At 38.2% G+C, this 27,081-nt stretch overlaps 2 protein-coding genes across 3 annotated transcripts in view; one reads left to right on the top strand and one right to left on the bottom strand.

Moving 5' to 3' along the window:
- Nucleotides 1-6,384: 6,384 nt before the first annotated feature.
- Nucleotides 6,385-15,115, top strand: LOC133421662 (isocitrate dehydrogenase [NADP], mitochondrial-like). The gene is made up of 11 exons (XM_061711364.1): nt 6,385-6,578; nt 9,308-9,399; nt 10,368-10,533; nt 10,747-10,907; nt 11,381-11,524; nt 11,680-11,816; nt 12,778-12,929; nt 13,010-13,122; nt 14,149-14,246; nt 14,327-14,419; nt 14,528-15,115. The coding sequence occupies exons 1-11, from the start codon at nt 6,458-6,460 to the stop codon at nt 14,610-14,612; spliced, it is 1,362 nt and encodes a 453-aa protein (XP_061567348.1). The 5' UTR covers nt 6,385-6,457; the 3' UTR covers nt 14,613-15,115.
- Nucleotides 15,116-17,431: 2,316 nt separating this feature from the next.
- znf710b (zinc finger protein 710b) overlaps nt 17,432-27,081 on the bottom strand; it is a 33,560-nt gene continuing 23,910 nt past the window's right edge. Inside the window, exons 3-5 of one of the 2 annotated variants that reach the window (XM_061746526.1) lie at nt 21,433-21,624; nt 20,376-20,547; nt 17,432-19,199 (exon numbers count right to left, since the gene is read on the bottom strand). In XM_061746526.1, coding sequence (XP_061602510.1) covers nt 19,021-19,199; nt 20,376-20,547; nt 21,433-21,624 — 543 coding nt within the window. In that variant the 3' untranslated portion in view covers nt 17,432-19,020. Of the gene's footprint in view, nt 19,203-20,375; nt 20,548-21,432; nt 21,625-27,081 lie in introns of both variants that reach the window. The other variant, XM_061746518.1, reaches the window with a different exon arrangement.

The following is a 27,081-nucleotide window of genomic DNA, read 5'->3' as shown; positions in this document are numbered from 1 at the left end:
ACACAATAAAAATATATGTTACTAAGTTCTGGAGTAGGTGAGCAGCCAAGTTTCTTTGACATTTCTGAAAACAAATAAACAAATAAAATAAACCTTGAGGCCTCATGAAAACATGAACAAAACCTGCAGATATAGAAACTAGAAATTAAAGTTTTATTTGTTCATTTTGGGCATTTTTTTTAGCATTTATTATAGAGTTAGAAATCCAAATATTAATATCAAAATAATGTCATGTTTTAAATGTTCTCTCTATACAGTTTATGGTCTTTACACTGTTAAAGTGATCATTTCCGTTGATTTTTCAACCCCAGTTTCTTTCTGGATCCACTTCTCCCAAAAGGTATTCTCCGAAGGCAAATTATTTCTCTGGATGTTCCTCGGAGGTTTTCTGGTTTGTTTAATCCATGTTTGCTGAGGTGTTGCAACAGTGTTTTAGTAGTCATTGCTCTCACATTCTTGATATTGCAGTACCTATGAAATCTGCTCTCGTCCCCCACAAAATGTCTGGTCCATGGATAAATGAATCCATAAAATTTTCATAAGAAACTGTTGATCGGTAGAACTCATTGGGAAATCAACCAAACCCACGGTTCACAGACTTCACCTGTGAACCAGAACTGAATATTTCTCTCAAGTTACAGTATAACCTCAAATAAGAAGACATAAGGTCTTACTTAACACTTCATTTCATTGTTTTCCCTGTGGTTCCCACAGCTCTGTCCTCTAAGGTTGGCTGTAACGATTTCTGTAACTTGTGACCAAAGTCAGGAGCATCAGAGTGAACATTTATTTTTCCATCATTGTCTTATAACTTTGCCTGTGGTTTTTACCCCCCATTATTTCTTGACTTCATTTAAGTTTGTGCCGTGACATGATGTCTCAACTTTTTTTCACTGTCCAAATGATGTCCGTCCTCCTATGCTCATATGCAACTCATCACTTTCATTATGTGGTCCCCGGCTCCCTAGCATGCTGTTGTTGAACTGCAACTGTAAAAAGGTTCAGTGTGGATTCATCACAGCTTAATAACATATCTTTTTTATTAATTCCTGTTTGTGTAAAAAAATATTCTTGAGAAAGTTGCAGTAGAGCAACTCGCCCCTTTTGTAGGAAAAGCAAGCAAGATTATGTCAGAATCCACAATCCTGTCGTGTGGGATACCTCACGCTTCAGAGGGTAGTGGCTAAAGAATCCGGCACTACGGATCGAGGGTTTTCGGATGCACCCTTGGTGAACTAGGGCTAGAAAAATTTCCCAGAATGCTTTTCGTCGTCATTTGCGGACTGAATAAAAAAAAAACATGGCAGACATTTCTTATTTTTTATTGAATAAAATCAATTTTTTGAGTTAGTTTCTGCATAAAAATGCATTTTGATTACATTTCTAGCGAGAAATATATATTTTACTTTCATAATATTCACTCAGTGAATGTACATAATCACTTGTTTGTCCGTTGTTTCGATGTCTTTTTCAAACCTCGCCAGAATAAAGGCTGATTTATGGTTCCGCGTTAAATCGACGCAGAGCCTACGGCGTAGGTTACGCGGCGACGCGCGCCGTACGCTGTACCCTACGGCGTAGGCTCTGGGTCGATTTAACGCGGAACCATAAATCAGCTCCCGAGCAGGCAGGCAGAAATCCCGAATTTTTCTGAGCAAATTTCTTAACAGGCGTAGCTACAACTGTTAGATTTCATCTATTAAACCAACATTTATCTTCCTAAATGATTTATTGCAGCCAGCGGTAATTCTCCACAGAGCTGCAGGTTTCTCCCCGGGACGACGGTGCAGGTTGACCTGGCGATCACGTCTGTACGTGAGCTGTTGCTGCTGCTGCTTCGAGCCGGCGGCTCATCTCAACCCCGAAAACATCAGATCAAATTTCTTAACAGGCGTTATTTGGATAAACTGAGCCCAGGTTGGGGATCTTAAAGGTTACTTTTACGCATGAAAAAATATTAAAACTTAATAAAGTGGCATATTAACAGCGCTACAGCTGAAATTAAAACAGCTTTTGGCTCTCAGCTTCCTGATTTTAGGGGTGGTGCTGATAGTAGGAGTAGGGGGAGTATTGGGACAGGCCCCTGGGAAGATTTCAAGTGCCTTAAAATCTGCGGCTTCTTTTTTAGGAGTAGTGGTAGTGAGGGAGGGCTAGTGGTAGAAAGTAGGGGGTGTATTGGGATTGGCCCAAAATCTGAGTTGGAGATCACAGTTCATGCTTTTATTTAATTTAAACTATTGTAACAGCCTGTTTAAACAAAACAGAGCTTGGCCATTTACAAGCAGTCCAGATTGCTGCTGCAGGGCTTTTACCAAACACAAGAACCACACAACACATAATTCCTTTGTTATTCTCTTTGCACTGCTTACCGGTGCATTTAATAATCCATTAAAAAAATGTAGTTCTCACTTTCAGAGCTTTATGCAGTCAAGGTCCAGCATACGCCTCTGACCATTTAGAGCTCCACACCATTCCTCACATTCTGATGTCCTCTGATCAAACATTGCTGCTAGTGCCACGCACTCATTTTAAAACCAGAGGTGAACGTGCTTTTACAGCAGTGGCCCTAAGGTCATGGGAGTTGTTCCCTGCATCTTTACCTTGCCTTGAATCTTCGAAGAAACAACAAAAGACCTTTTTATGTAGACAGTCTTTTAATAAGACTAGGAATAGGTAGTGTGTTTTGTATTTATTCTTTATTAGTTTTTATCCTTATTATGTTTTATGCTTTTGTCTTGTGTTTTTTTATGTGTAGCTGTTGTGAAAAACTTTGTTGCTTTTAACCTGTGAAAGGGGCTATAAAATAAACTTTACTTACTTGCATACTTAAAAAAAAAAGGACCGTAATTAGGGTTGCCAACCGTCCCTTGAAAAACGGAATCGTCCCTTATTTATAAACTAAAGTCCGCATCCTGTATTGAGCTGAAAAGGGACGTACTTTGTCCCAGTATTACTGTGAGAGTCAAAAAATAGTCATAAAATACCAATGGAAAATGGCATTGAGCTGTTGAGTTCATAAGTTATTTTTTCTGTTTTACTACAGTAAAAGTAGGCTTATCCTGTAAAAGTATCCTGTTTTTTTTTTAGTTAGTTAATATTTATTTCGGTCATTCACAAAAAAATCAATAAACAAGATAACAAACATCCACAGGTTTTTCCCTGGTCAACATTGTGATTATTTTGACCGAAAAGGTCTGGGCTTGAAGCATCAAGCTTATCTTGCCCACCTTTTAACATAATAGAATATACAAAAAGAACAAATGAAGTATCATGAGGTTACACAAAATAAATAATAATAATAATAATAATAATAATAATAATAATAATAATAATAATAATAATAATAATAATAATAATAATAATAATAATAATAATAATAATAATAATAAAAATAATAGCTGTAATAACTGTAATAAACTGTAATAATAGTAATAGTAATAATAATGACGATAATAATGACAGCTCTGAAAACAGTCATGGCCTTTGAGGCACAAATATGTTTACAAGTTTTCTACAGACTTTCTGTTTGCACTTTTGTTATTGCACTAAAAATATGCACGATTACAGAATGGATGTTCTGCTTTCTTTCTATTGTTTTATATGAATTTATACAATTTTAAGTTAAGCAGGACAGGTTTCTGTTTAAGAAAGATACGTATTTTATTCAGTTCATTTTGTATTAAAGTGAATTGTTGGATAATAATTTGTTTTCCATTTGTTGGTATTCAAAAATATGCATCTAATTCAATTCAAGGGTTCAGGTTCAAGTCAAACAGTTAAAAAATTGTTTCACTCAAAAAAAAGGGGCTAAAAAAATTCACCACGCCAGGAAGGGTGAAGGCAATCAGGTTGAGGTGTCCCTTATCTATTTTTCAGGGAGTTGGCAACCCTGAAGGCTGATTTATGGTTCCGCATTACACCAACGCAGAGACTACGGCGTAGGGTACGCGGCGACGCACAGCGTACGGTGCGCGTCGCCGAGTACCCTACGGCGTAGGCTCTGCGTCGATTTAATGCAGAACCATAATTCAGGCTTTGCTGTAATATAACAGAGCAACTCTGTGATGCCTTTGGGGTCAATTGGAAATGGCAATAATTTGGCTCAAAACATGCCCAAATCATCACCCCCTACCACCGTGCTTGAGTGTTATGAGATGTTTGTGCTGAGGTGATTTTTTCCCCCATTTGGCTGTAGAGCTAAGCATTATGGTTAAACCTCTCCGGCCGTTTGTCCAAAGGACATTGTTCCTGAAATCTCATGGTTTGTTCAGATGGAAGTTGTCAGTCTAAGCCATGATGCCATGTTCTTCTGGGAGGCTTTCTCTTGTCAACTTTTCTAAACATACTAGTCGATACTTGTGAAGTATTTTTCTTATTGTAATTGTACTGTTATGAACTTGAATATGTAACATAATCACTGAGGCCTAAACAAATCTGAGATGTAGGTCTTGGTTCTTTTGCACTTTCTCTGGCTGTTGCAGGACCACGTTGGATTTAACACACTGGGATGTCCTCTACAGGGAAGATGTGCCAGTATTGTAGATGTTTTCCTCCTGAAAACAATCTTCATTATGCAAAATAATGGACTCCAAGTTGTTTGGAAGTGGCCTAATAACAGTGGTGGACAGTAACGGAGTAAATTTGCTTGAGTACTGTACTTAAGTACATATCCAGAGGATTTGTACTTTACTTGAGTATTAGATTTATTTGGTACTTATTACTCTTACTTGAATACATTTCCAAGACAAATATTTTTACTTTTACTCAAGTAAATTTCTAGGAAGGCTGAAAAGTACTCGTTACTTTCAGGTCTGCTCTTTTTTCTTCTTCCCTAAAATCCTATTGGACACAAGCTGTTTTTGTCAAAGGAGGAGACCTATCACAGTGCACGCTCTCCACTGGGATGTACGTAAAGCGGAAATACGTCAAGCCTCCTCAAAACGATACCGCCAAAGTAGCCTGTGTTTGTCAAGACAGAGCCGCAACAAGTCAAGACATAGCCGCAACAATTAATTTAGAAAAAATATAGTAATTTACTGATGTGGAAAATAAGAAATTTACTCTTACTCTTACTCTTACTTTTACTTAAAGTAAATTTAAAAGCATTTACTTTTGGATACTTAAGTACCTTTAAAAGCAAGTACTTTTCTACTCTTACTCGAGTAATATTTTGACTGAGCTACTTTTACTTGTAACGGAGTAAATTTTGACCAGTAGTATTTGTACTCTTACTCAAGTACTGGGGTCGAGTACTCTGTCCACCTCTGCCTAATAATCCTTCCCAGATGGACTTGCAGCAACAGTTGCCTCTCTGACATTAAACATACCTAAACTGCAAAGACTGCTCCGATAGAGGTGTTACCAATATGATAATCAATCAAGTGGATTTAGCTACATTCGGCTGCTTAATTTCTATAGAAATATTGAAGTCAGTTTTTCACCCCACTGCTTTTGTATTTTTTACTCAATTCCTGAGTATTAAAATGCGCAAAACGATGGAGCAAGAGGTCGTCAGCAGACATGTAGTTCACTCGTCGTAAGAAGCAGAAACTGGTTTTATTTCTCCAAAGTTAGAGATGGGAGTCAACATTTACGAGATGTTTTTGAATGCAGCTCAGTAAACAAGGAAGCAGGTAGCGACTTGAGGTGAACTCACATGTTATTTTATTGTCGGAAAAATTGCAAAAATAAGAACTTTATTGATCCCACATAGGAGTCATTCATGTTATATCAGCTATAGAGAACAAGGTAGTGCCGAAAAACAATATATATCCCCCCCTCACAAAAATAAGAAAAATAGATCAACAAAACAAATGTAAAAATTTTCAAATAACAAAACACATTTGAACCATTTTTCAGACAATAAAATAATTGAAAAAAAATCTGAAAAACAGTTAAAATATGTTATTTTGTTACTTGGAAATGTAAAAATGTGTTGTTGATGAGAAAATATGTTTCTCTATTTTTCTTATTTTTGTGAGGGGGGATATATATTGTTTTTCGGCACTACCTTGTTCTCTATAGCTGATATAACATGAATTACTCCTATATGGGATCAATAAAGTTCTTATTTTTGCCATCTGAGAAAATTAAATATATTATAATTGGTGCCTGACTGTTTCCCAAGTATATTAGTGCGTGTGTGAATGAATAAATGAGACGTAAAACGTACATTTCTTTGTAGAAAGGCGCTTTATGAAAATAAGTCCATTTACTTGTATTAGTTTACAGCGCAGTCTTGCCACATCCAATATGGCGGCGATGTTGACGCAGCGGCGGATACGTTTTGATGTCTATGGTGAACTCGGCCACGGTGCAGGTCTGTCGGCCAATCAGAGCGAGAGAGGCGTTCACGCTCCGGCTGGGAGTCGGAGCAGGTAAACCAGAGACCGAGCTCATTCATGAGGGAAGAGTCCTTCACGACAGTGTCCAAGTTCGTGATCGTGACTCCGCAAGCATGGCAGGAAAGCTTAAAACCCTAACAACCGTGTTAAAGGCTGCAGCAGCTGGACTGTCGTCAAACCCCGCAGTGCTTTCTCCGGCTGCAATATGCCACCACAGACTGCAACACAGGAACTGTAAGTCAGCTTAAACTTGAACATTTTGACGGAATAAACCAAGACAAACTGTCAGCGAGGCTCATGAGATCAGCGTGGCTGCAGGTCCAGCATGTGAGAGTAGTGAGAACTAGTATTTACAGGTGTTACCTGTCACCTGAAAGCGGCAGGAAGTGGCTGTTTGGCGGCTGGCCAGCGGTGAATCATGCATAAAAGTTACAACATGTGATTTACTTAATCCACTTAAAGACGAGATTGATGCATTTAACCTAGAAACCTTGTGCTTTACAGGACTGTCTCAGAAAATTTGAATATTGTGATCAAGTTCTTTATTTTCTGTAGTGCAATAAAAAAAAAAAGTCATACATTCTGGATTAATTACAAATCAACTTAAATATTGCAAGCCTTTTTATTATTTTAATATTGCTGATTACGGTTTACAGTTTAAGATTAAAATTCCCAGAATATTCTAATTTTTTGAGATAAGATATTTGAGTTTTCTTAAACTGTAAGCCATGATCAGCAATATAGAATAGAATAGTAGAATAGAATAGTAGACTTTATTGATCTCCCAGAGGAGAAATTCAGTCGGCAGCAGCCAAAACACACACACACGCTTCATACAAAAAATGTAAAATAGAAATTACCATAAATAGTTAAATAATAAAAAAGAGAAATATAAAAAGTAGAAAAAGACTATGTACAAGAGAGAAAAAAAGTAGTAAACACCAAATAAACGGATAATATTTACAAGATATTTACAAATATTTCCAAAAATACGTGAGGTATTACTGGTTATTGCACTTTTAAAGAGACAGGTTTATTGCACAAGGGTGGCTACAGTTTCTTATTATATTTCTTATTATTAAAATAACAAAAGGCTTGCAATATTTCAGTTGATTTGTAATGAAACCAGAATGTATGACATTTTTGTTTTTGTAATTGCATTACAGAAAATCACAATATTCTAATTTTCTGAGACAGTCCTGTACATGAAAACTGTAATCAAGACTGCAATTGCAGCTGGTGCCAACCTGACTGGACTCAGGTGTCAAAAGGGCTTGCCGGGTAATAAATGTTGTTAAAAGCCTCGTGCATAACCAAGGTCACGAGAACCGGCAACTGGCACCCATTCAAGGTGTATAAAAATGATTTATAAAGTCTTTTTTCATACACACTCTGCTGTGTTTCTGTGAGAGTTGGGCAGTTTTACATGAAAATATATTGGCAGGTATGCCCTGAATCAATATCTTGTTTGATAGATCAGACAGGCAGCAGGTGAGACGGAAAAACATTTAATCTCTCCCCGAGACATTCCAGGCATTGCTGGTTAACCTTTCTGAAGGACTGGGTTACAAATCTTTGGACTCTGTAGGTGCGGCCAGAATTACTGTAGAAAGCAAAACATATGGCCATTAGAAAACCTGGCTCTTGCTATTAAATGTCTAGGACATAATTTAATGAATAACAGCCTCGACTATGAGTAAACTTTGAACCTTTGATTCCCTGGACCATTTCTCTGACGCTCCCCCTCCAGCGGCTGTTAACACCCGGCACAGGGGTCATTTTCATTTTCTACTTTAAATTATTTTTTCTTGTCACAAGTTGTCTGTCCTTAGAAGTCTTGATTGAAATGTCAGTGACGTGTTTAAGATACTAACCACAGTGAAGCTGTACAACCGCTTAGTTTAGTTTTAGTTTAGTTTATTTAGCATATAACATAAAAAAATAACATTACACAAATAAGTGCAGTTAAAAGAAACTGTGCAGGGAGGAGCGAGCAAGCCAGTAGGCTTATGAGGAGCCCCCACCTAATAACATTTAACAATAAAGTTATGAGGATACAAAATCATACAAATAAAAATAAATAATATATCATAAAAATTGCATGCAGAACATGAATGAAAATAAAATTAAAAAAAGAAAATAAAAAAATTACTGTAGACATGATGAAAATATGAATATTATTCTGAACAAATGGCAACACAGAATATGAAGTGCAACAGTGGGAAAAGCAAGAGCTTTCTTGACTACATTGTTGAATTAAATGCTCTCTTGAGCGACTTTTGAAAATGGATAGGGACCTACAATTGTTTGCAATCTGGTACCAACTATTCCAGACTTTGACACCTCTAAATCTAAACAAAAATTGGCTTCTAGATTCCAGACATTTAGGCGGATCAGGAACATTTCCTTCTGAGGAAAATATCTTGTAAAGAAAAATGCATATTTGGTATCTGTTGATGTCATAAATAGTAAGGATCTGGAGATTTTTAAATAAAGGAGCAGCATATCAGACGGGTCGAGATGCAAGTCTTACAAAACGGTTCTGGAGAATTAAGATTTTATGGAGAGTAGTTGTAAATGTACTCCCCCAAACAATATTGCAATATGAAAGGTGAGGATAGATTAAACTGTAATAAAGAGTAAGTAGACACTGCTTAGAAACAAGGTGTCTAACTTTCCTTATTATGCCAATAGATTTGTTTATTTTCTTACTCACACAATAAACCTGTTCTCTCCAACACAAACGCTCATCAATAATTATTCCTAGAAATCTTGTAGATGATACTTGGGGCATCTCTGTACAGCTCCTGTCAGTCATGTCTCCACAGCTATGTCCATAGCAGCTGGCTTTAGGGGGCAGAGTCACACACTCCAAGATATGCTTATATGCTCTCATTCCCAGAAAATTGGACAATTTCATCTCATGTCCCCTTTTCAAAGTTAACCTGACAACATGTTTCCAGATTCAACCAAGCGTATAAAGGTTGACCAGCCAGTGGTGGAAATGGATGGAGATGAGATGACGCGAATCATTTGGGAGTTCATCAAGGAAAAGGTAGAGTTTTTTTTCCGTGTGTTTGTGTCACTGTAGTTTTTATTTACTTTGCATTCAAAAACAGTGCATCTGTTTCTTTAAGAGGTTACTGTGTGCAGTACTCGAGTTGTAAAAAATAATCAGGGGGGATGGTGGATTGTATCATATGGGGACAGATAATTTGTGCTGATTACAAATAATATAATATATTACAAATAATAGCAGTGACCAAAACACCTGCAGAAATACTGCAGGAATGACATAGCAGCAGTTAAATGCAGCCTTCTGTAAGCTTTAAATATCCACTGGGCTTACATCAAATACATCAAAACACAAAAATAAAACAGTTTTCTGAACTTATCAATATGACTCTGTCCTTCACAGGATAAGTAAAATGGATCACTGCAAAAACTAAAAATCCTAACAAGAATATTTGTCTTATTTCTAGTTAAAATGTCTCATTTTAGTAAAAAAAATGTCATTACACTTAAAACAAGACTCATCACTGGAAAAAACAACAATTTTCACCTGTTTCAAGTAGATTTTCACTTGAAATAAGTAGAAAAATCTGCCAGTGAGATGCCAAGATTTTTTTGCTTGTAATAAGAAGATAAATCTTGTCCCACTGGCAGATTTTCCTACTTATTTCAAGTGAAAATTTACTTGAAACAGGTGAAAATTGTCAAATAAGTTATTTTTCAGGTGTTATTTTTCTGGTGATGACTCTAAAAGTTGAAATAGCAGTAAAACCACATTCATTGATGAAATGACATAAGGGATTGAAAGGGGGGATAGCAGTTTTACAGGGGGGATGATTTTGACCGTTTTTATTTCAGGGGGGATGATTTTGACCGTTTTTATTTCAGGGGGGATGATTTTGACCGTTTTTATTTCAGGGGGGATGCCATCCCCCCTCATCCCCCCACAACCCCACCACTGACTGTGTGGTGTAATTGTGATACAAATAACACATCCACATTTATGCACAGCTCATCCTGTCCAACGTGGATGTAGAACTGAAGTATTATGACCTGGGTCTGCCCTACCGAGACCAAACCGATGACCAGGTCACCATCGACTCCGCTCTGGCTACTAAGAAATACAACGTGGCGGTAAAATGTGCCACAATCACCCCCGATGAGGACCGAGTTGAGGGTAAGTGTGAGTGAATGGTATTAGATGCTGATTCCGCTCTGTCCAGTTCTGAGTTCATCAGATCCAGCAATATTTGAACTTTTGACACATTCCCTACTTATTTAATGGTCATTTTCATTCTGTACTTTACTTTTAATCAGTCGGTCTCCTGATTGTGCACAGCCTTGTTTAGACTCTCAAGGTGTTCATGTTCTCTGCATCTTCTCCTTCCAGAGTTCAAACTGAAGAAGATGTGGAAGAGTCCCAACGGGACTATCAGGAACATTTTGGGCGGCACAGTTTTCCGTGAGCCCATCCTGTGCAAAAACATTCCACGTCTCGTCCCCGGTTGGACACAAGCCATCACGATTGGCAGACATGCTTTTGGAGATCAGGTATGTACAAAAAAATGATAATGATGCATATGAGTGCAAATGCTGTTTGTAGATGCATCTACAGGACTGTCTCAGAAAATTAGAATATTGTGATAAAGTCCTTGATTTTCTGTAATGCAAAAATGTCATACATTCTGGATTCATTACAAATCAACTGAAATATTGCAAGCCTTTTATTATTTTAATATTGCTGATCATGGTTAACAGCTTAAGAAAACTCAAATATCCTATCTCAAAAAATTTGAATATTCTGGAAATCTTAATCTTAAACTGTAAGCCATAATCATCAATATTAAAATAATAAAAAGCTTGTAATATTTCAGTTGATTTGTAATGAATCCAGAATGTATGACCTTTTTGGTTTTTTTAATTGCATTATAGAAAATAAATAACTTTATCACAATATTCTAATTTTCTGAGACAGTCCTGTAAAGTCCACAAAATGTCTCACATATTAATGTTTGATCCTACAGTACAAGGCCACAGACTTTGTCGTGGACACGCCAGGCAAGTTTAAGATGGTGTTTTCTCCAGCTGACGGGAGCAAGCCGCAGGAGTGGGAAGTCTACAACTTCCCCGCAGGAGGCTGTGGGATGGGAATGTACAACACTGATGACGTACGAACAAGTTTGTCTTGGTGTTCTGGTGAAACTGTTCACGTAGAGGGCTTTCTCAGATTATTTAATGTTAAGGTTTGGCCTTATAGTTGCTTTTTTTTGTTGCTCTTTTTAAAGATTTGGATCTTTTTGTGTGGTATCTTTTCTCTGAACAGTCCATCACTGGATTTGCACACAGCTGCTTCCAGTACGCCATCCAGAAGAAGTGGCCCCTGTACATGAGCACCAAGAACACCATCCTCAAGGCCTACGACGGCCGTTTCAAGGACATCTTTCAAGAGATCTTTGAGGCGTAAGATAACAGACGAGCTTTTAGACCAGGGGTGTCAAACTCATTTTGATTGGCGGGCCGGATTTGACCAATTTTTTTCTCGCCGGCCGCACGCTCAAAATAACAAAAACAGTGCGGAAAATGTTTTCTCTAATTCTTTTTTTTTTTACTATTGTTATCTAATCCAATATCAGTTTAGTTAATTTTAAAGGAAATATGCACTTTGTTTACACTCTAATTATGTAAAATATATTTCTTCAGGATCTTTTCTTGAAATTTCTCGTTTTTTTTCAAATTATGTAAGATACTTTTAATATCATTTTCCAAAGATAAACAGAAACAAGTATGTTTTTTTTATATTTCGCTTTTTTATAGGAAATTTTATTAAAAGCAAAATCTTTCTTATTACATCCCAGAGATTTTTCCAGTACAATTAAGTGTATTTATTTTAAAAAATTGGCGCGGATATTTACGCCAGTGCCAAAAAAGTCAGCACTTATCTTTTAACTGTTTTACTTTGTCAATATCCTCGTATTCAAAACTGAAATTCTCCGAATAAATATCTTCCATCATCTTTTTTAGCAGTGATATTTTTCCTGCGAAAATATATAATAGTAGTCAGTTAATAAAAATAAACAACCGTCTACAAAGAAATAAAATCGGCAAATGCATTCTAGAAAACTAAAAAAATGTCAAACTGCTCTCTTTGTGGAATAACGATGGATTTGTAGAAGAAATATATTATCGGATATGCTGTGATTCATGGCAATTATTTATGCCTTCCTTTTTAGTAAATTAACATTTCGTTTTTTTGCGTTGGAAACTTCTCGCGGGCCGCATGAAAACCTCGGGCCGCACATTTGACACCCCTGTTTTAGACCCTACGCTGCATCGGGTCACCTTTCTTTTGTTGACGGATCGCTGGCCGCACAGATTCACCATCTCTGTTAAGTGTCTTTATTATTTATCTGATCTTCTTCAGGACATATAAGCCTGAGTTTGATAAGCTGAAGATCTGGTATGAGCACCGGCTCATCGATGACATGGTGGCCCAGGTCCTGAAGTCGTCGGGGGGGTTCGTGTGGGCCTGCAAGAACTACGACGGAGATGTGCAGTCAGACATTCTGGCTCAGGGTAGGTGAAGCGTTGATGCCTCTCAGCCACACAGCCGTCACAGCGGTCGCCTCAAGCGGCTCATTTCTGTTTGTGTGCAGGCTTTGGTTCTCTGGGTCTCATGACATCAGTCCTAGTTTGTCCCGACGGCAAAACGATCGAGGCCGAGGCTGCTCACGGCACGGTGACCCGGCACTACCGCGAACACCAGAGAGTAAGGACGACCACATCTCTGCCCAGTGGTTTTATTTATACTTCTGGAAGCAGTTTAGATTTGATTCAGCAAAGATAGACGTTTATGTTGGAGAGGTTTTTCAGTGAAGTTATGTGTTTCAAGTCACTTTAAGGTCTCTGACACGTGTTTTAACCTCTGTAAAAAACTTTTAAACGTGTGGTGAAATCTCAATCATTAAATGAGACTCATAAGCAGTACTGGAGTTGAGGGGGGATGGCATCCCTCCTGAAATAAAAATGGTCAAAATCATCCCCCCTTTCCATCACTTATGTCATTTCATCAATGAAATTGGTTTTACTTCTATTTCAACATTTAGTCATCACCAGAAAAATAACAGCAGAAAAATTACTTATTTAACAATTTTCACCTGTTTCAAGTAAATTTTCACTTGAAATAAGTAGAAAAATCTGCCAGTGGAACAAGATTTATCTTCTTATTACAAGCAAAAAAATCTTGTTCCACTGGCAGATTTTTCTACTTATTTTAAGTGAAAATCTACTTGAAACAGGTGAAAATTGTTGTTTTTTCCAGTGATGAGTCTTGTTTTAAGTGTAATGAGATTTTTTTTACTAAAATGAGACATTTTAACTAGAAATAAGACAAATATTCTTGTTAAGATTTTGAGTTTTTGCAGTGATCCATTTTACTTATCCTGTAAAGGACAGAGTCATATTGATAATTTCAGAAAACTGTTTTTTATTGTTGTGTTTTGATGTATTTGATGTAAGCCCAGTGGATATTTAAAGCTTACATAATACTGCATTTAACTGCTGCTATGTCATTCCTGCAGTATTTCTGCAGCTGTTTTGGTCACTGCTATTATTTGTAATATATTATATTATTTGTAATCAGCACAAATTATCTGTCCCCATATGATAAAATCCACCATCCCCCCTGACTTTTTTTCACAACTCGAGTACTGCTCATAAGTTAGAGTAAACTTCAACATGTGAATAGTTGTAGCTTTTTTAAATAAGCAACATTACTGGCCTCATGGTTCGGCAGGGCAAACCAACCAGCACCAATCCCATCGCCAGCATCTTCGCGTGGACCAGAGGGCTGGAGCACCGGGGGAAGCTGGATGGAAATCCTGATTTAATAAAGTATGTCATCTCATTAATATTTAACCGTGAGACGTGTTCGGGTAAGTAGCAATTTGTCAAACTGGATCTTTGTTTTCTAGGTTCTCTCAGACTTTAGAAAAAGTCTGTGTGGAAACTGTGCAAAGTGGCGTGATGACCAAAGACCTTGCTGGCTGCATCCACGGCTTGGCTAAGTGAGTGTGCATTCTCATTTCCATTCAAGCGTGTTTTATATAACCCCGGAAACTTATTCTGATGCCGTTTTTTTTTTTTTTTTTTCTCCATTTATTGCAATCTTGCAGCTGCAAGCTGAATGAACATTATGTCAACACAACAGACTTCCTGGACGCCATCAGGACCAACCTGGACAAAGCTCTGTGCAAGTGAAGGACAGCCAGAAATCACACTCGCTAACTGGAGAGCCAAACCTTTTCGTAAAAACTAAAGAGCTTGTTTTTAGCTTTTGTCTGTACAAACCTCTGTTAACGGAAACTTTTTTGTTTTTCATTTTAATCCTGAGAAGTTGGTGACAATGTTCCTCTGTTCTCATTGCTCACATCTTTACTTTGCACAAATTGAGAGATGAATGTAAGACATATTTATGTTGATTTCATGTTAATTTCAAAGATGCGTCCAGTTTTAAGGTCGGGGTGTCCTCAGGGAATACATGTGAAATCAATGTTTGTCAAATAAGCATGAATAGGAAAAAAAAAAGATTTATTGCTCGTTACTTGATAACAGTGTGTTGTACTATTGTTTCCTTGAACGCAGAGACAGAAAGTAATCGGTACAAACTCGGGTGTGGTTACATTTCTGTGGCTCAGGGCCACAGCAGTTAACTCAGACAGATGCAGATGTTGAACTCGGCCTCAAATAACATCTGAAATCTGTCCTCGTGTGGTTCCACTTCAGTCTGACTCAGATATTCTGCAGTCCAGAAGTGGCGAGAGATCCGAGTGCTCGTTTAGCAGCTATGAAAAGCCGCCCCCTCCTGTGCATGACGGGGGGGCAGCGTTTACACCAGCAGGAGCTGCAGCTCCACAGGCGTTTGTTTTGCATCATCAGATGTCGACATCGTCGGCTCCGCCAGCCGTGAACCGTACTCCAGTTTGAGTCTCTCGCGCCAGTCGATTACTGCTGGTGGTTGTGAGCAGTACTCGAGTTGTAAAAATAAATCAGGGGGGATGGTGGATTTTATCATATGGGGACATAATTTGTGCTGATTACAAATAATATAATATATTACAAATAATAGCAGTGACCAAAACACCTGCAGGAATGACATAGCAGCAGTTAAATGCAGCCTTCTGTAAGCTTTAAATATCCACTGGGCTTACATCAAATACATCAAAACACAACAATAAAAAACAGTTTTCTGAACTTATCAATATGACTCTGTCCTTCACAGGATAAGTAAAATGGATCACTGCAAAAACTCAAAATCTTAACAAGAATATTTGTCTTATTTCTAGTTAAAATGTCTCATTTTAGTAAAAAAAATCTCAATACACTTAAAACAAGACTCATCACTGGAAAAAACAACAATTTTCACCTGTTTCAAGTAGATTTTCACTTGAAATAAGTAGAAAAATCTGCCAGTGGAACAAGATTTTTTTGCTTGCAATAAGAGATAAATCTTGTCCCACTGGCAGATTTTCCTACTTATTTAAAGTGAAAATTTACTTGAAACAGGTGAGAATTGTAACATTTTTCTGGTGTTATTTTTCTGGTGATGACTCTAAATGTTGAAATAGCAGTAATACCACATTCATTGATGAAATGACATAAGGGATGGAAAGGGGGGATGATTTTGACAATTTTTATTTCAGGGGGGGATGCCACCCCCCCTCAACTCGAGTACTGGTTGTAAGAGTTTTTAAAAGCAGAATAACTTCATCTTGCTTCAGCGGAAAACTCTGCAATGTTCATCTCAACTGGCGTTTAAAATCCTGAACATTACAGAACTTAGTACCTCCTCTCTCCGCCTTTTGGGTGCTGCTTTGAAGCCAACGTGTGCACTCAGATGTGCAGACACCTGCAGCTAATTCTGCTCGTTTGAGATTCAAGTCTTGAGATGCATCAACTTCATAACCAACCAATAGCTGGAGAAAAGGCCACTCCTTTACTTCCATCCCTTCTTTTCACTCAAATGTCAGAAAAGGAGCAAGGGCTTCAATCAAAGATGACCAGGAAATTACCATTTAGATTACCCCCCTCCCCTTCTTTTTTTCCTCCTTCTTCCTGGAAGAAAGCCCCCCTGTAACTGCTAAAAAGCTCCCGCCTAATAATATCTGCAGCCTTAAAAGAACCACATCTCTGAGCAACGCGATCAATCTCGTCCAAGGAAACGATTTTAAAACGAAAGAGCAGGAAAAGTCCAAAACATCCATAAACCAGCTGACAAATTCATGAGTGTACATTTACGACGGGTGCTGAGGTTTCACAAAGAACCCGAAAGGCAAACGAAGAGAGAGGTGTTCAAAAAAACAAAAATAGGAAACCAATATCTCACAGGACAAATGCTGAAGCAGGGGTGACAGGATTATGTATCTCTAACGTAAAACATTCACAAATATCTCATTTTGTCTTTCGTGCACCCGTTTATCAAACTGATTTGCAGAATATTTTTGTTAAATTGGACAACGCCAACCTCGCAGCGGCAGGAGAGGACAGGCGAGGACAGGCGAGCGCGTCAAAACAACCGTGGTTGAATTGGTTTGATATTGGATATTGGATATTATGAATTCAACGCCCATAAAACTTGTGATACATACCACTGATTTTGGTCAAACCACTTGTGATGTGTTCATGGTCATCTAGACTATATATCACAAAACAGTAATTATTAAAAAAATCATATATATGGGCTGATTTAATTAGGTTTAATGAATTCAACACCCATAAAACTTGTGATACATAACGCCGATTGTTTTCATTAAACCTCATTAAATCAGCCCATAATATGATTTTATAATAATTACTCTCTTGTGATATATAGTCTGGATGACCATGAACACATCACAAGTGGTTTGACCAAAATCAGCGGTATGTATCACAACTTTTATGGGTGTTGAATTCATAATATCCAATATCAAACCAATTCAACCGCGGTGTCAAAACAACCAGCTGGTGTTTATCCTCGGGGAAACTACGACATTTCACCGCTGTTCCCCCATACTGACAAATTAAGAGAGTCATATTCATAATTTAAACTACAGAACCTTTATTAAATAATTCAGTCAATTTCCATGAGGTCTCAGTTTAATATTTTTCATCTCCAAAAAAAAAAAGAAAAGAACTAGTCGACCGTTGCTCTGGTTCAGTGTGCATATCAAGGCTGACCTGCATGGCAGGACAAGTGGAGCTGAACGATGGGTGTCCGTCCACCATCAGTTCAGTCATCGTCTTTTCATCGCAAGGTTTTTAAATGCATTTTTATTCATTTTTTCCCCCTTGATGGCTCAGAAATATTATTGGAAGAAAAAAATAAAATAAAAAATAACTGAATTCAAAGTGAAGTGAAGCCGGACCTGGTTTAAGAGTGCTGAAACCACAAACAACAAAGAACCCGAACAGCTGACTCTCCAAACAAAGCGCTCATTCTTCAGCTCGTACTCGAACAGACAACTGTGAAATAACTATATCATGAGATCTGCAGATTGCAAATGGGGAAACAAATCTGCTTGAGTTTAATAATATTGCCATTGTTTTTGGGGGGGGTTGATAAAGATGGTACAATCTTATTTTCTCCCAAGCTCTTCTTGTGGCAAATAAAAATCACTCCTACTGCAAACAGCCTTCAGAGGGAAAGTAAAGGTTTTAAATGAAAAAGTGCTTTGTATTATTCACTCAGTATTTAAAAAAACTAGAGCGGTATATTCACTACACGGGACAGATTATTAAGGTAAAGCTGAACCATGTGGAACAAAAATGTTGGGTAAACACACGGTGTTGCAGAACAGTTTTGTACAATACGAGGGCTTTAACACGCCAGCTGTTGCGTTTTCAGGTTTCAGCTGACATGACGCAGCAGCAACTTTGGTAGTAAGTGCCCTGCTGGAGGAAAAAAACGTTCACAATGTCCTGTGCAAATAAAATAAAACTAAAATGTAAAGAAAAAGCACAAACGCATTGGAAGCTGAACCTGCTTAAACGCACATGGACAGCTGGGAACAAACGGGCAACTATAATGTTAAGAGCATTCAAACCTATGAATATGTTGTGACTATGTATCAAAACGTCAATATACAGTGAGTAAATATCTGACACGGTGGAAGCTTGGTTGTAAAATGTCTCTAGCTGGCACTTTCAGTCAAAAATATAAGGGCATACATTGGTTGTGAATGAACAAAGATGACAAACAATACACTTCTATCACATTAAGCGTAACCAACGGCTCTGCAGCTGCAACTGCAGCTCTTTTTTTCTTTTTTTTTCCCAAATTACTGATACATACACACAACATACAGATTTGAGGGTTTATCAGCGAGTCTTTGAGTCAGTAAGTGAAGTAATCCCATGAAAAGGAGTTCCAGGCGCCTCAGCAGCCTCTGTCTCTGTTAAAGGCAACAGAGCTGAAACTCCTTTGAAGCTCCTCCGTACTCCTCCGTACTTGTCCGTCCCTGTCCGTCGGATCTGGGCTCTTCTGGATGGAGGCCAAACCTAAAAGAGTTAGTCGCACTTTCCCAGAGTCTTCCAGAGCCTCCGCAACAACTCTGTAATTTCCTTCAGCCTTCAAAAGAAAAAGAAAAGAGGAAAAAAAAAAACAAACGCATCTTCTCTCGTCTGCCAGCGCTCATGGCGTAGTGTACGTGCTCGTATCCTTCCCAAAGTTGTAGTACTCCTCCATGTCGTCCATGTTGGCTGTGGTGAGTTTAGTCAGGTTTTGGGAGCCACCATTGTCCATGTTGTCTGGTGATGTAAAGCTGAAGTTCTGGGTTTCATAATCCCCCTGGCTTTCGATTTCTGGTAGAACTTCTGAGGGAAAACGAATACAAATGAATATTTGAACGACGTTTTCTAGGTTGCATTTATTAGTCATGAATAATGATAAAAGTAATGGCAACAAGAAGAATCTTTTCATATACAGCCGTTTGATTCGGCCAGACGACTTTCACTTCCCTTCAACCAGCGAGATTAACGGTATGGTTTCCAAAAAAGTGTGTGAGGAAGCTGCAACTTAAAGTTGCAGAAATGGGAAACAAATGAGCCATTCGGTTAAAGCATTCATATCTTTCAAAGCTAATTTCAAAAGGTAAATTACAAGCTAGGGATAAATCCTCTACCCTTGTCAGTCAGTGCGGTTTTTGAGAAGTTTCTGAGAAATCTGAGTATACATGCGCGAGGAGAAAATCGGTTATTGAGTGAGGTGCGTTGGACTCTGCGCCGCAGCGTCACACGCACTTTCGCGTTGGCGTTCTTCAGGTACAATCAGTAAACAAGAGCGAAGGAGGATGACAACATGCGAAAAAATGGACACTAATGATGCAGCAGCTCTGTAAATTTCGTACATACTAAGCCGGATCATGTTGCAGGTAAGATGCACATAAAGTCTCCCTCTTTTTCTTCTGTTACCGTGTTGTTGTGATGTCATGACTGTTATTAATCCCGCTCCCGCGGTGTCATCACTTCCGGAAGGGGCGGTCCCGGGACGGTCAGTAGCTCGGCTAAGCCAGGGTTGCGTATACAGGACTGTCTCAGAAAATTAGAATATCGTGATAAAGTCCTTTATTTTCTGGAATGCAAAAATGTCATACATTCTGGATTCATTACAAATCAACTGAAATATTGCAAGCCTTTTATTATTTCAATATTGCTGATCATGGCTTACAGTTTAAGAAAACTCAAATATCCCATCTCAAATCTTAATCTTAAACTGTAAACCATAATCAGCAATATTAAAATAATAAAAGGCTTGCAATATTTCAGTTGATTTGTAATCAATCCAGAATGTATGACATTTTAGTTTTTTTTATTGCATTACAGAAAATAAAGAACTTTATCACAATATTCTAATTGTCTGAGACAGTCCTGTACATGCTGAAATAACGAATTACGTCCGCATTATCTGGCACTAAAAGCTCGATCTCAATTGGAGTATCTGTAAACGTACTGAGTGGTACAGGATCTACGGTAAACTCTAGGCCTCACCTTGTCCCTCCGGTGACACGTCCATGCCGTGCTTGACCTTCATGTGCCGGCTGAGGTTTCCCTTCAGGTTGAACTTACTGGTGCAGTACGGGCACTTAAAGGGCTTATTGCCGGCGTGGAGGTGCATGTGGCCCAGCAGGTTGTACATTCTGTTGAAAGACTTGCCACACACCTGGACATTCAAAAAAAAGATAATTAGACATAAACAATGAACTATAAAAGCAGTAACTACAAGATGATAGTTAGAGACAGAATCAACGATTAAAAGCTACTTCTTCGTTCTTTTAGGCCCTGTCCCAATACTCCCCCTACCCCTACTTTTCAGACCTACCCCTACATTTTGCACGTTCCCGTGAGGGTAATGGTGTCCCAATTCCTCTTTTCATCTAGGGGGAGTGAAGAAAAGTAGTGTAGTGGCTGTGAATCTGTCCTTACGGATCAAGGGTTTTCCGATGCTCACTAGCTGAACTAGGGCCAGAAAAATTTCCCAGAATGCTTTTCATCGTCATTTGCAGATTGAATAAAAAAAAAAAAAACATGGCGGACATTTCTTATTTTTTAGTGAATAAAATCAATATTTTGAGTTAGTTTCTGCATAAAAATGCGTTTTGATTAAATTTCTAGCGAGAAATATATATTTTACTTTCATAATATTCACTCAGTGAATGTACATAATCACTCGTTTGCCCGTTGTTGCGAAGATCACGCCAGAATAAAGGCTGATTTATGGTTCAGCGTTACACCAACGCAGAGCCTACGGCGTAGGTTACGCGGCGACGCGCGCCGTACCCTACGCCGTAGGCTCAGCTTCCTGATTTTAGTGGTGCTGAAAGTAGGGGTAGGGGGAGTATTGGGACAGGCCCCTGGGAAGATTTCAAGTGCCATAAAATCTGTCCCTTCTTTTTTAGGGGTAGTGATAGTGAGGGAGGGCTAGTGGTAGAAAGTAGGGGGTGTATTGGGATTGGGCCTTTGATGATCATTTTCTTTTCTTCACATAAATGTTGCATTAAACCGAATGGAATCAAACTCCCCGGCATCCGGGAGTGGAAACACTCGCCTTGCACTTGAAGGGCTTCACAGGCAGGTGGACGATCATGTGGGTCTTGAGCGTTTGCTTCTGGATGAAGCTCTTGAAGCAGACGTGACACTGGAAGGGTCTGACGCTGTTGTGGATGAGCATGTGCCTCTTCAGGTTGGCCGACAGGGTGAATTCCCGTGAACAAACCTCACACTTGTGTCCCTTCATCCCCTGCAAGCACAAACAGCAAACAGGCGAGTCACCAAAACACAGCAGAGACCCCGGAAAATGGTTGTCAGGTTATGAAATTTAAAACCAGAGCAGGCTGAATGTTTGAGACACATTTTCAAACTGTGAAGACGGAGGTGAGAGGGAAATTTTCATGAAAAGAAAAGACAGTGATCCTTAAATAACAAGATACGTTATTGTATTGATTTAGCTCTCAGCAGAGTCACAGTTTGGAGCTACTACAGAAACGCACAGCTGATGGTAAAGATTAAACAGGTCACGGTATACGTGAATGGATTTTTCTTTATCGTCAGTGGCTCTGCAGGGTTAAAATGCCCCAAATCCACTAAACGTGGTCTTTCTCTTTCCAAAAATGACTCCTGAACTGGCTGAAACACCTCATTTGTAGCCAAGACTTCTCTCCCATTACTTCATGGCTCTGCCACGTAAGACCATGGCGTGATGCCTGGCTTGTTGGGAGTCTAGTAAATGCTGCAAAGAAAGGCCGAGCTGCAAGGAACGGTAAACCTTCAGGAGATTAGTGGCAGGCCCTGAAGCGTATTTACTGCAGTGAAATAAGTGAAATGGACCTCTGAACTATTCTTTCACGCTGGAAAAATCTAACAAATACTGAACCAAGTATTTGATTGAGACGCACCTGAACATCTGCAAAACTCTACAAGACAGATTAGAAAATACTCTCTAAATTTCCATCTGTGCACGCAACATTTAGAGCAACAAAATCATACAGACAGAGGAAAAAAAAAAAAAGAAACTACACCAGTTTCATATCAACGAACGTCTAAATATGCAAGAATTTTCATTTTTCAATACTCTTCACTAGTGTTGTCCCGATCGATCGGTATCGGCCAGAAAAGTATCGGGACATACCTAGTTATTAATGTTTTTAATATATATTAGATCGTTTTATACATCGTTGCATTGGCCGGAAGTGATGAAACTATCATGGTTTACATGTTTGAATTGTGAAATGTTATATCTGTTTATGTTCATTAAGCTGCTGCTTCATTTCATCCATTCAGAATGTTGCACTAAGGTTAAGCCAAAAAGAATTTGAATTTTCTTGTGCTTGTGAGTTTGACTGGATTTGATGTTTTTACATTTTGTGGCACCAGAGCTGATAAGCTTTGTTGAAATAAATGTCCATGTTGTTCCAATGGACAATAAAAGAAACTTGGGATCATTTAGTTTTAGTCCTTTTTTTTTTTTTAATTCATTGCCAAAATGTATCTGATCGGGAAAAATTATCAGAAATGTATCGGGAGCCAAAAAAAGTGATCGGATCGGGAAAAATCGGGATCGGCAGATACTCAAACTGAAATGATCGGGATCAGATCGGGAGTTAAAGAATCCTGATCGGGACAACCCTACTCTTCACCATCATGATAATCCTCAGATAGTTATCTGGACGTTTCCGAGTATCCCATAAGAAAGTGCTGTTAGCTACTACAACGTTGTCTGAGTGGTGGTCAACAAATATCAATTTAGATTTATTAAGAAAAACATGTAAACGTGTTCAGGGTTAAGACTGAAGCGCTGCTCAGCAAACATAAACCTCCTTCCTCTGTATCTTGTAAATCAGTTTCTCCCAACCTGGGGTCTGGGCCCCCCTGGGGGGGCGCCAGAGATCTCTGGGGGGGCAAAACTTTGTCTGCTTTGAAATTATGCAGATGTAAAAGTTATATTTGCGAATGAGTCATTCAAAAGACATTGTTAGGAATAATTTATGAATGTCTTGAATATTTTTTGTGTTTTTTATACACTGGTGACAAACACAGGAAATTATTTCATTCCTTATTATTATATCATTACTCAACATTTAATCTACTTCCACAGGTTGTTAAAGGAAAAATGTTAAAAAATGTTGGTCTCGTATTAAAAGAGACATTTTTCAGAAATATTTTTATGTCCTTTTATGTCCTTTTGTGCGTATTTTATAAATTGGTGACATTGGAGAAAAACAAAGTCATATGTATACATAGTAAACCACAGAGAAATGTATCAAAAAAACATAATTCATGTTAATTTTTTCAATTAAAGACTATTTTGGTGCTAGTACGTACGGGTCGGGGGGACTGGCTGGTCTTAGACACAAGTAGGAGGGGCTGCAAGGAAAAAAGGTTGGGAACCACTGCTGTAAATCCTGACAGGGAGACGGTCCCTGTTAGAAGGACCACGACACTGAGGTCCACAGCATTGTATCAACTTCTGCTACAAAGCGCTCACGCACAACAAACAGCACTTCATAGCACTGACTCAGGCCAAAGAGGAAGTTCAAGAGTTTGCTCTTACAGGCAGAACCGATCACTATCGTGTGTTACTCACATCCGTCTGTGAGGTAATCCTCATTTCTGTGGCATTGTAAAAGTCTATGGCAGCCATTTTAGATGTATCAAATGAGGGGGTTTTAGTCCAGAAGAAGAAGCTCTTTCTATAGATGATTATATCATTCTGACCAGATGCCACAGGAAGTGTTTGAATATGAAGGAGGAGGTAACAGCAGAGACAATCTACAGTATCTAAGACATGGAGAGAGGCATCTTCGGCCTTGAGGGTCCTCCAAACAAACACGCTGCTGCTGCTTCATCCGCTCCGCTCTGCAGAGAACAACCCTGGGACTGAATCTGGGGATTTTGGGTTGTTGAGAGATAACAAATATGCATTACACCAGTCATGGGTGGATTGAGAGACAGCGTTTGTAAGAGCAGACAAATGTGTCAGACTGTTCCTACGCCCACAGTCTGCACAACAGACGTGTTGTTCCTGGTGTCCACCAGGGGGAGCAGTGAGCATACAGCAGAAATAATAATCCCCTGGAAAAGACTCACTGCTCTGAGTGTGGTGATGAGTGAAGCTGGCAGGAAAAGCATTTGCATAAATCTTTAGCAATACACCACTTATACTTGTCAATGTGGGACATGTCTATCCATTTAGACTTTTAATTCATCTACAAAGCAAAGAATAATCCTGTTCACATTGTGATTTCTTGGATGAGTTTCCTGTAAGAGTCTGTCCTTGCTGCTGGGGAACAATTGCAGACGTTTTATTCACATGAAGGCTATTTTGGGAAATACTTGAAAAATCCTTGGTGCTGACAATTGAAAACATACTAATCCATTCTGGTTCTAGTACTTTTTGCTTTTTAGACATTTCTTTGTAAAACTACAGATGAGGCATCTGGAACGATGAAGTCAAAACATCTGTGTGAGAAATGATTGTCATGTGTAAAAAAAAAAAAAAAACATGTACAGGACTGTCTCAGAAAATTAGAATATTGTGATTTTCTGTAATGCAAGAAAAACAAAAATGTCATACATTCTGGATTCATTACAAATCAACTGAAATATTGCAAGCCTTTTATTATTTTAATATTGCTGATCATCTCTTACTATTAGGCCTGTGTTGAAAAAAAATCGATTCTCCGATTTTAAATCGATTTTCATATTAATTCCTAAAAATCGATTCATATGTCTAAAGATCGATTACTTTTTTGTTTATAACCAAAAAAGGAATATTTTGTTGGACACGAGAATAACTGGTGCCATGTTTTTGCCTTTAAAAATGTTTAAAGGTATGAAAACATTAAAGTTTTCAGTTATAATTGCATAAATTGTCTATATTTCTTTGCTTTATTATACTGTCTTGGGGTTACATTTGCATAAATGTTAAAAACCAAATTCTCATAAATGGGGAAAAAATAAAACCGATTTCATCCGTCTCTGTTTCCTCCCTGGATCTGTTTGGTAATTCTGCCCCACGATGTTTCTGTTTCAGTTCTATCAGCATTCTGGGAGCTGATTGGTCCTTACAGCATCATTAGCTGCAATACTTGCTGTTGAATCTCAATATAATACTAGTAGTAATATGCTGCAGAACTATAGTCATATAATTCATGCAACAGCTGAAAAAACTGTTTTAATAACACTAACCCAAATCAATATCGGATCGAATCGGATCGAATCAAATCCTGATAATCGATTCTGAATCTTAAGAATCGGAATCAAATCGATTCTTGATATTTGAATCGATCCCCAGCCCTAGCTAACAGCTTAAGAAAACTCAAATATCCTATCTCAAAAAGTAAAAATAAAGAACTTTATCACAATATTCAAATTTTCTGAGACAGTCCTGTATTTGTCTACTGTAGTAAAATAACCTCTGACCTGCAGTAGCTCTAAACTTACACCCCTACATCTTCCCACTGGATAAGTCACAGACACCGACCCCCGGAAATGACGACGAGGCCTCCTGTTTTATTAGACAATCACCTGATCAGACGGTTAGATTACAGTGACTCCATGTCACTTTTCGATGAGTGACATCAGCCCATGTGCCTAAGTTGCAACAGCAGCAGTAAACGTCAGGGTAAACGTAACAAGCTTCCATTGAAGCTAAAAGGTTTTGTGTGGTCTGAGCTTTTGAACTTGATGCAAGATGAAATGTTTTTTACTGCCTGATGCAGCAACGTATGTCATCATCTCATCTGGACTTCCTGTTTTATACATCACCCTCTGAATCTTAATGTTGATTAATTGTTTTACATTTTCATCCATCAAAAATACTATATCGTTACGGTTTATGTGGAGGAATCTAGGCTTAAGACCTTATATAATACCTCGCTGTGCCACAGCTGTCACGTTTATGTCGGGAAAGAGGTCTAAAAGGCAACGAGGGGACTTTCTTTTTAAAGATTCCTGCCCACAAGTCACTAAATTACTTAGATGTGCATTTGCACAGGATTAAAATTATCTCGCGACCACGGTGTAGGTCATGAGATAATTTTAGGGTTGGTAGGTAATTTGCAGCAGAAGCCTTTCTTTAAAAAAAAATCTCAGACATGGCACGTGAACATTGTATGAAAAGCACAAACTTCCTCTGTAATTATTACAAACTACTGCAGGTCCCCAGAGGAGTTTAATCCAGTCAAATGGGGCATAAATTGTCAATATACAGGACTGTCTCAAAAAATTTGAATATTGTGATTTTCTGTAATGCAATTACAAAAACAAAAATGTCATACTTTCTGGATTCATTACAAATCAACTGAAATATTGCAAGCCCTTTATTATTTTAATATTGCTGATCATGGCTTACAGTTTAAGAAAACTCAAATATCCTATCTCAAAAAATTAGAATATTCTGGGAATCTTACGGTAATCTTAAACTGTAAGCCATAATCAGCAATATCAAAATAATAAAAGGCTTGCAATATTTCAGTTGATTTGTAATGAATCCAGAATGTATGACATTTTTGTTTTTTTTAAATTGCATTACAGAAAATAAAGAACTTTATCACAATATTCTAATTTTCTGAGACAGTCCTGTACAGGAAATTCTTTAAAAACTAGTGGCGTTCCTGGTGATGTCCCCAGATCACACTTCCTAACTGAATAGTGAAATATATGCCTTATTCGTACTGACTGAGTATAATAACCTGGG

The sequence above is a fragment of the Cololabis saira genome, chromosome 2 (genome assembly GCF_033807715.1).
Source record: "Cololabis saira isolate AMF1-May2022 chromosome 2, fColSai1.1, whole genome shotgun sequence".
NCBI lineage: Eukaryota > Metazoa > Chordata > Actinopteri > Beloniformes > Belonidae > Cololabis > Cololabis saira.
Note: the sequence above shows the minus strand (reverse complement) of the source record. Positions and strands in the feature narration are given on the sequence as shown.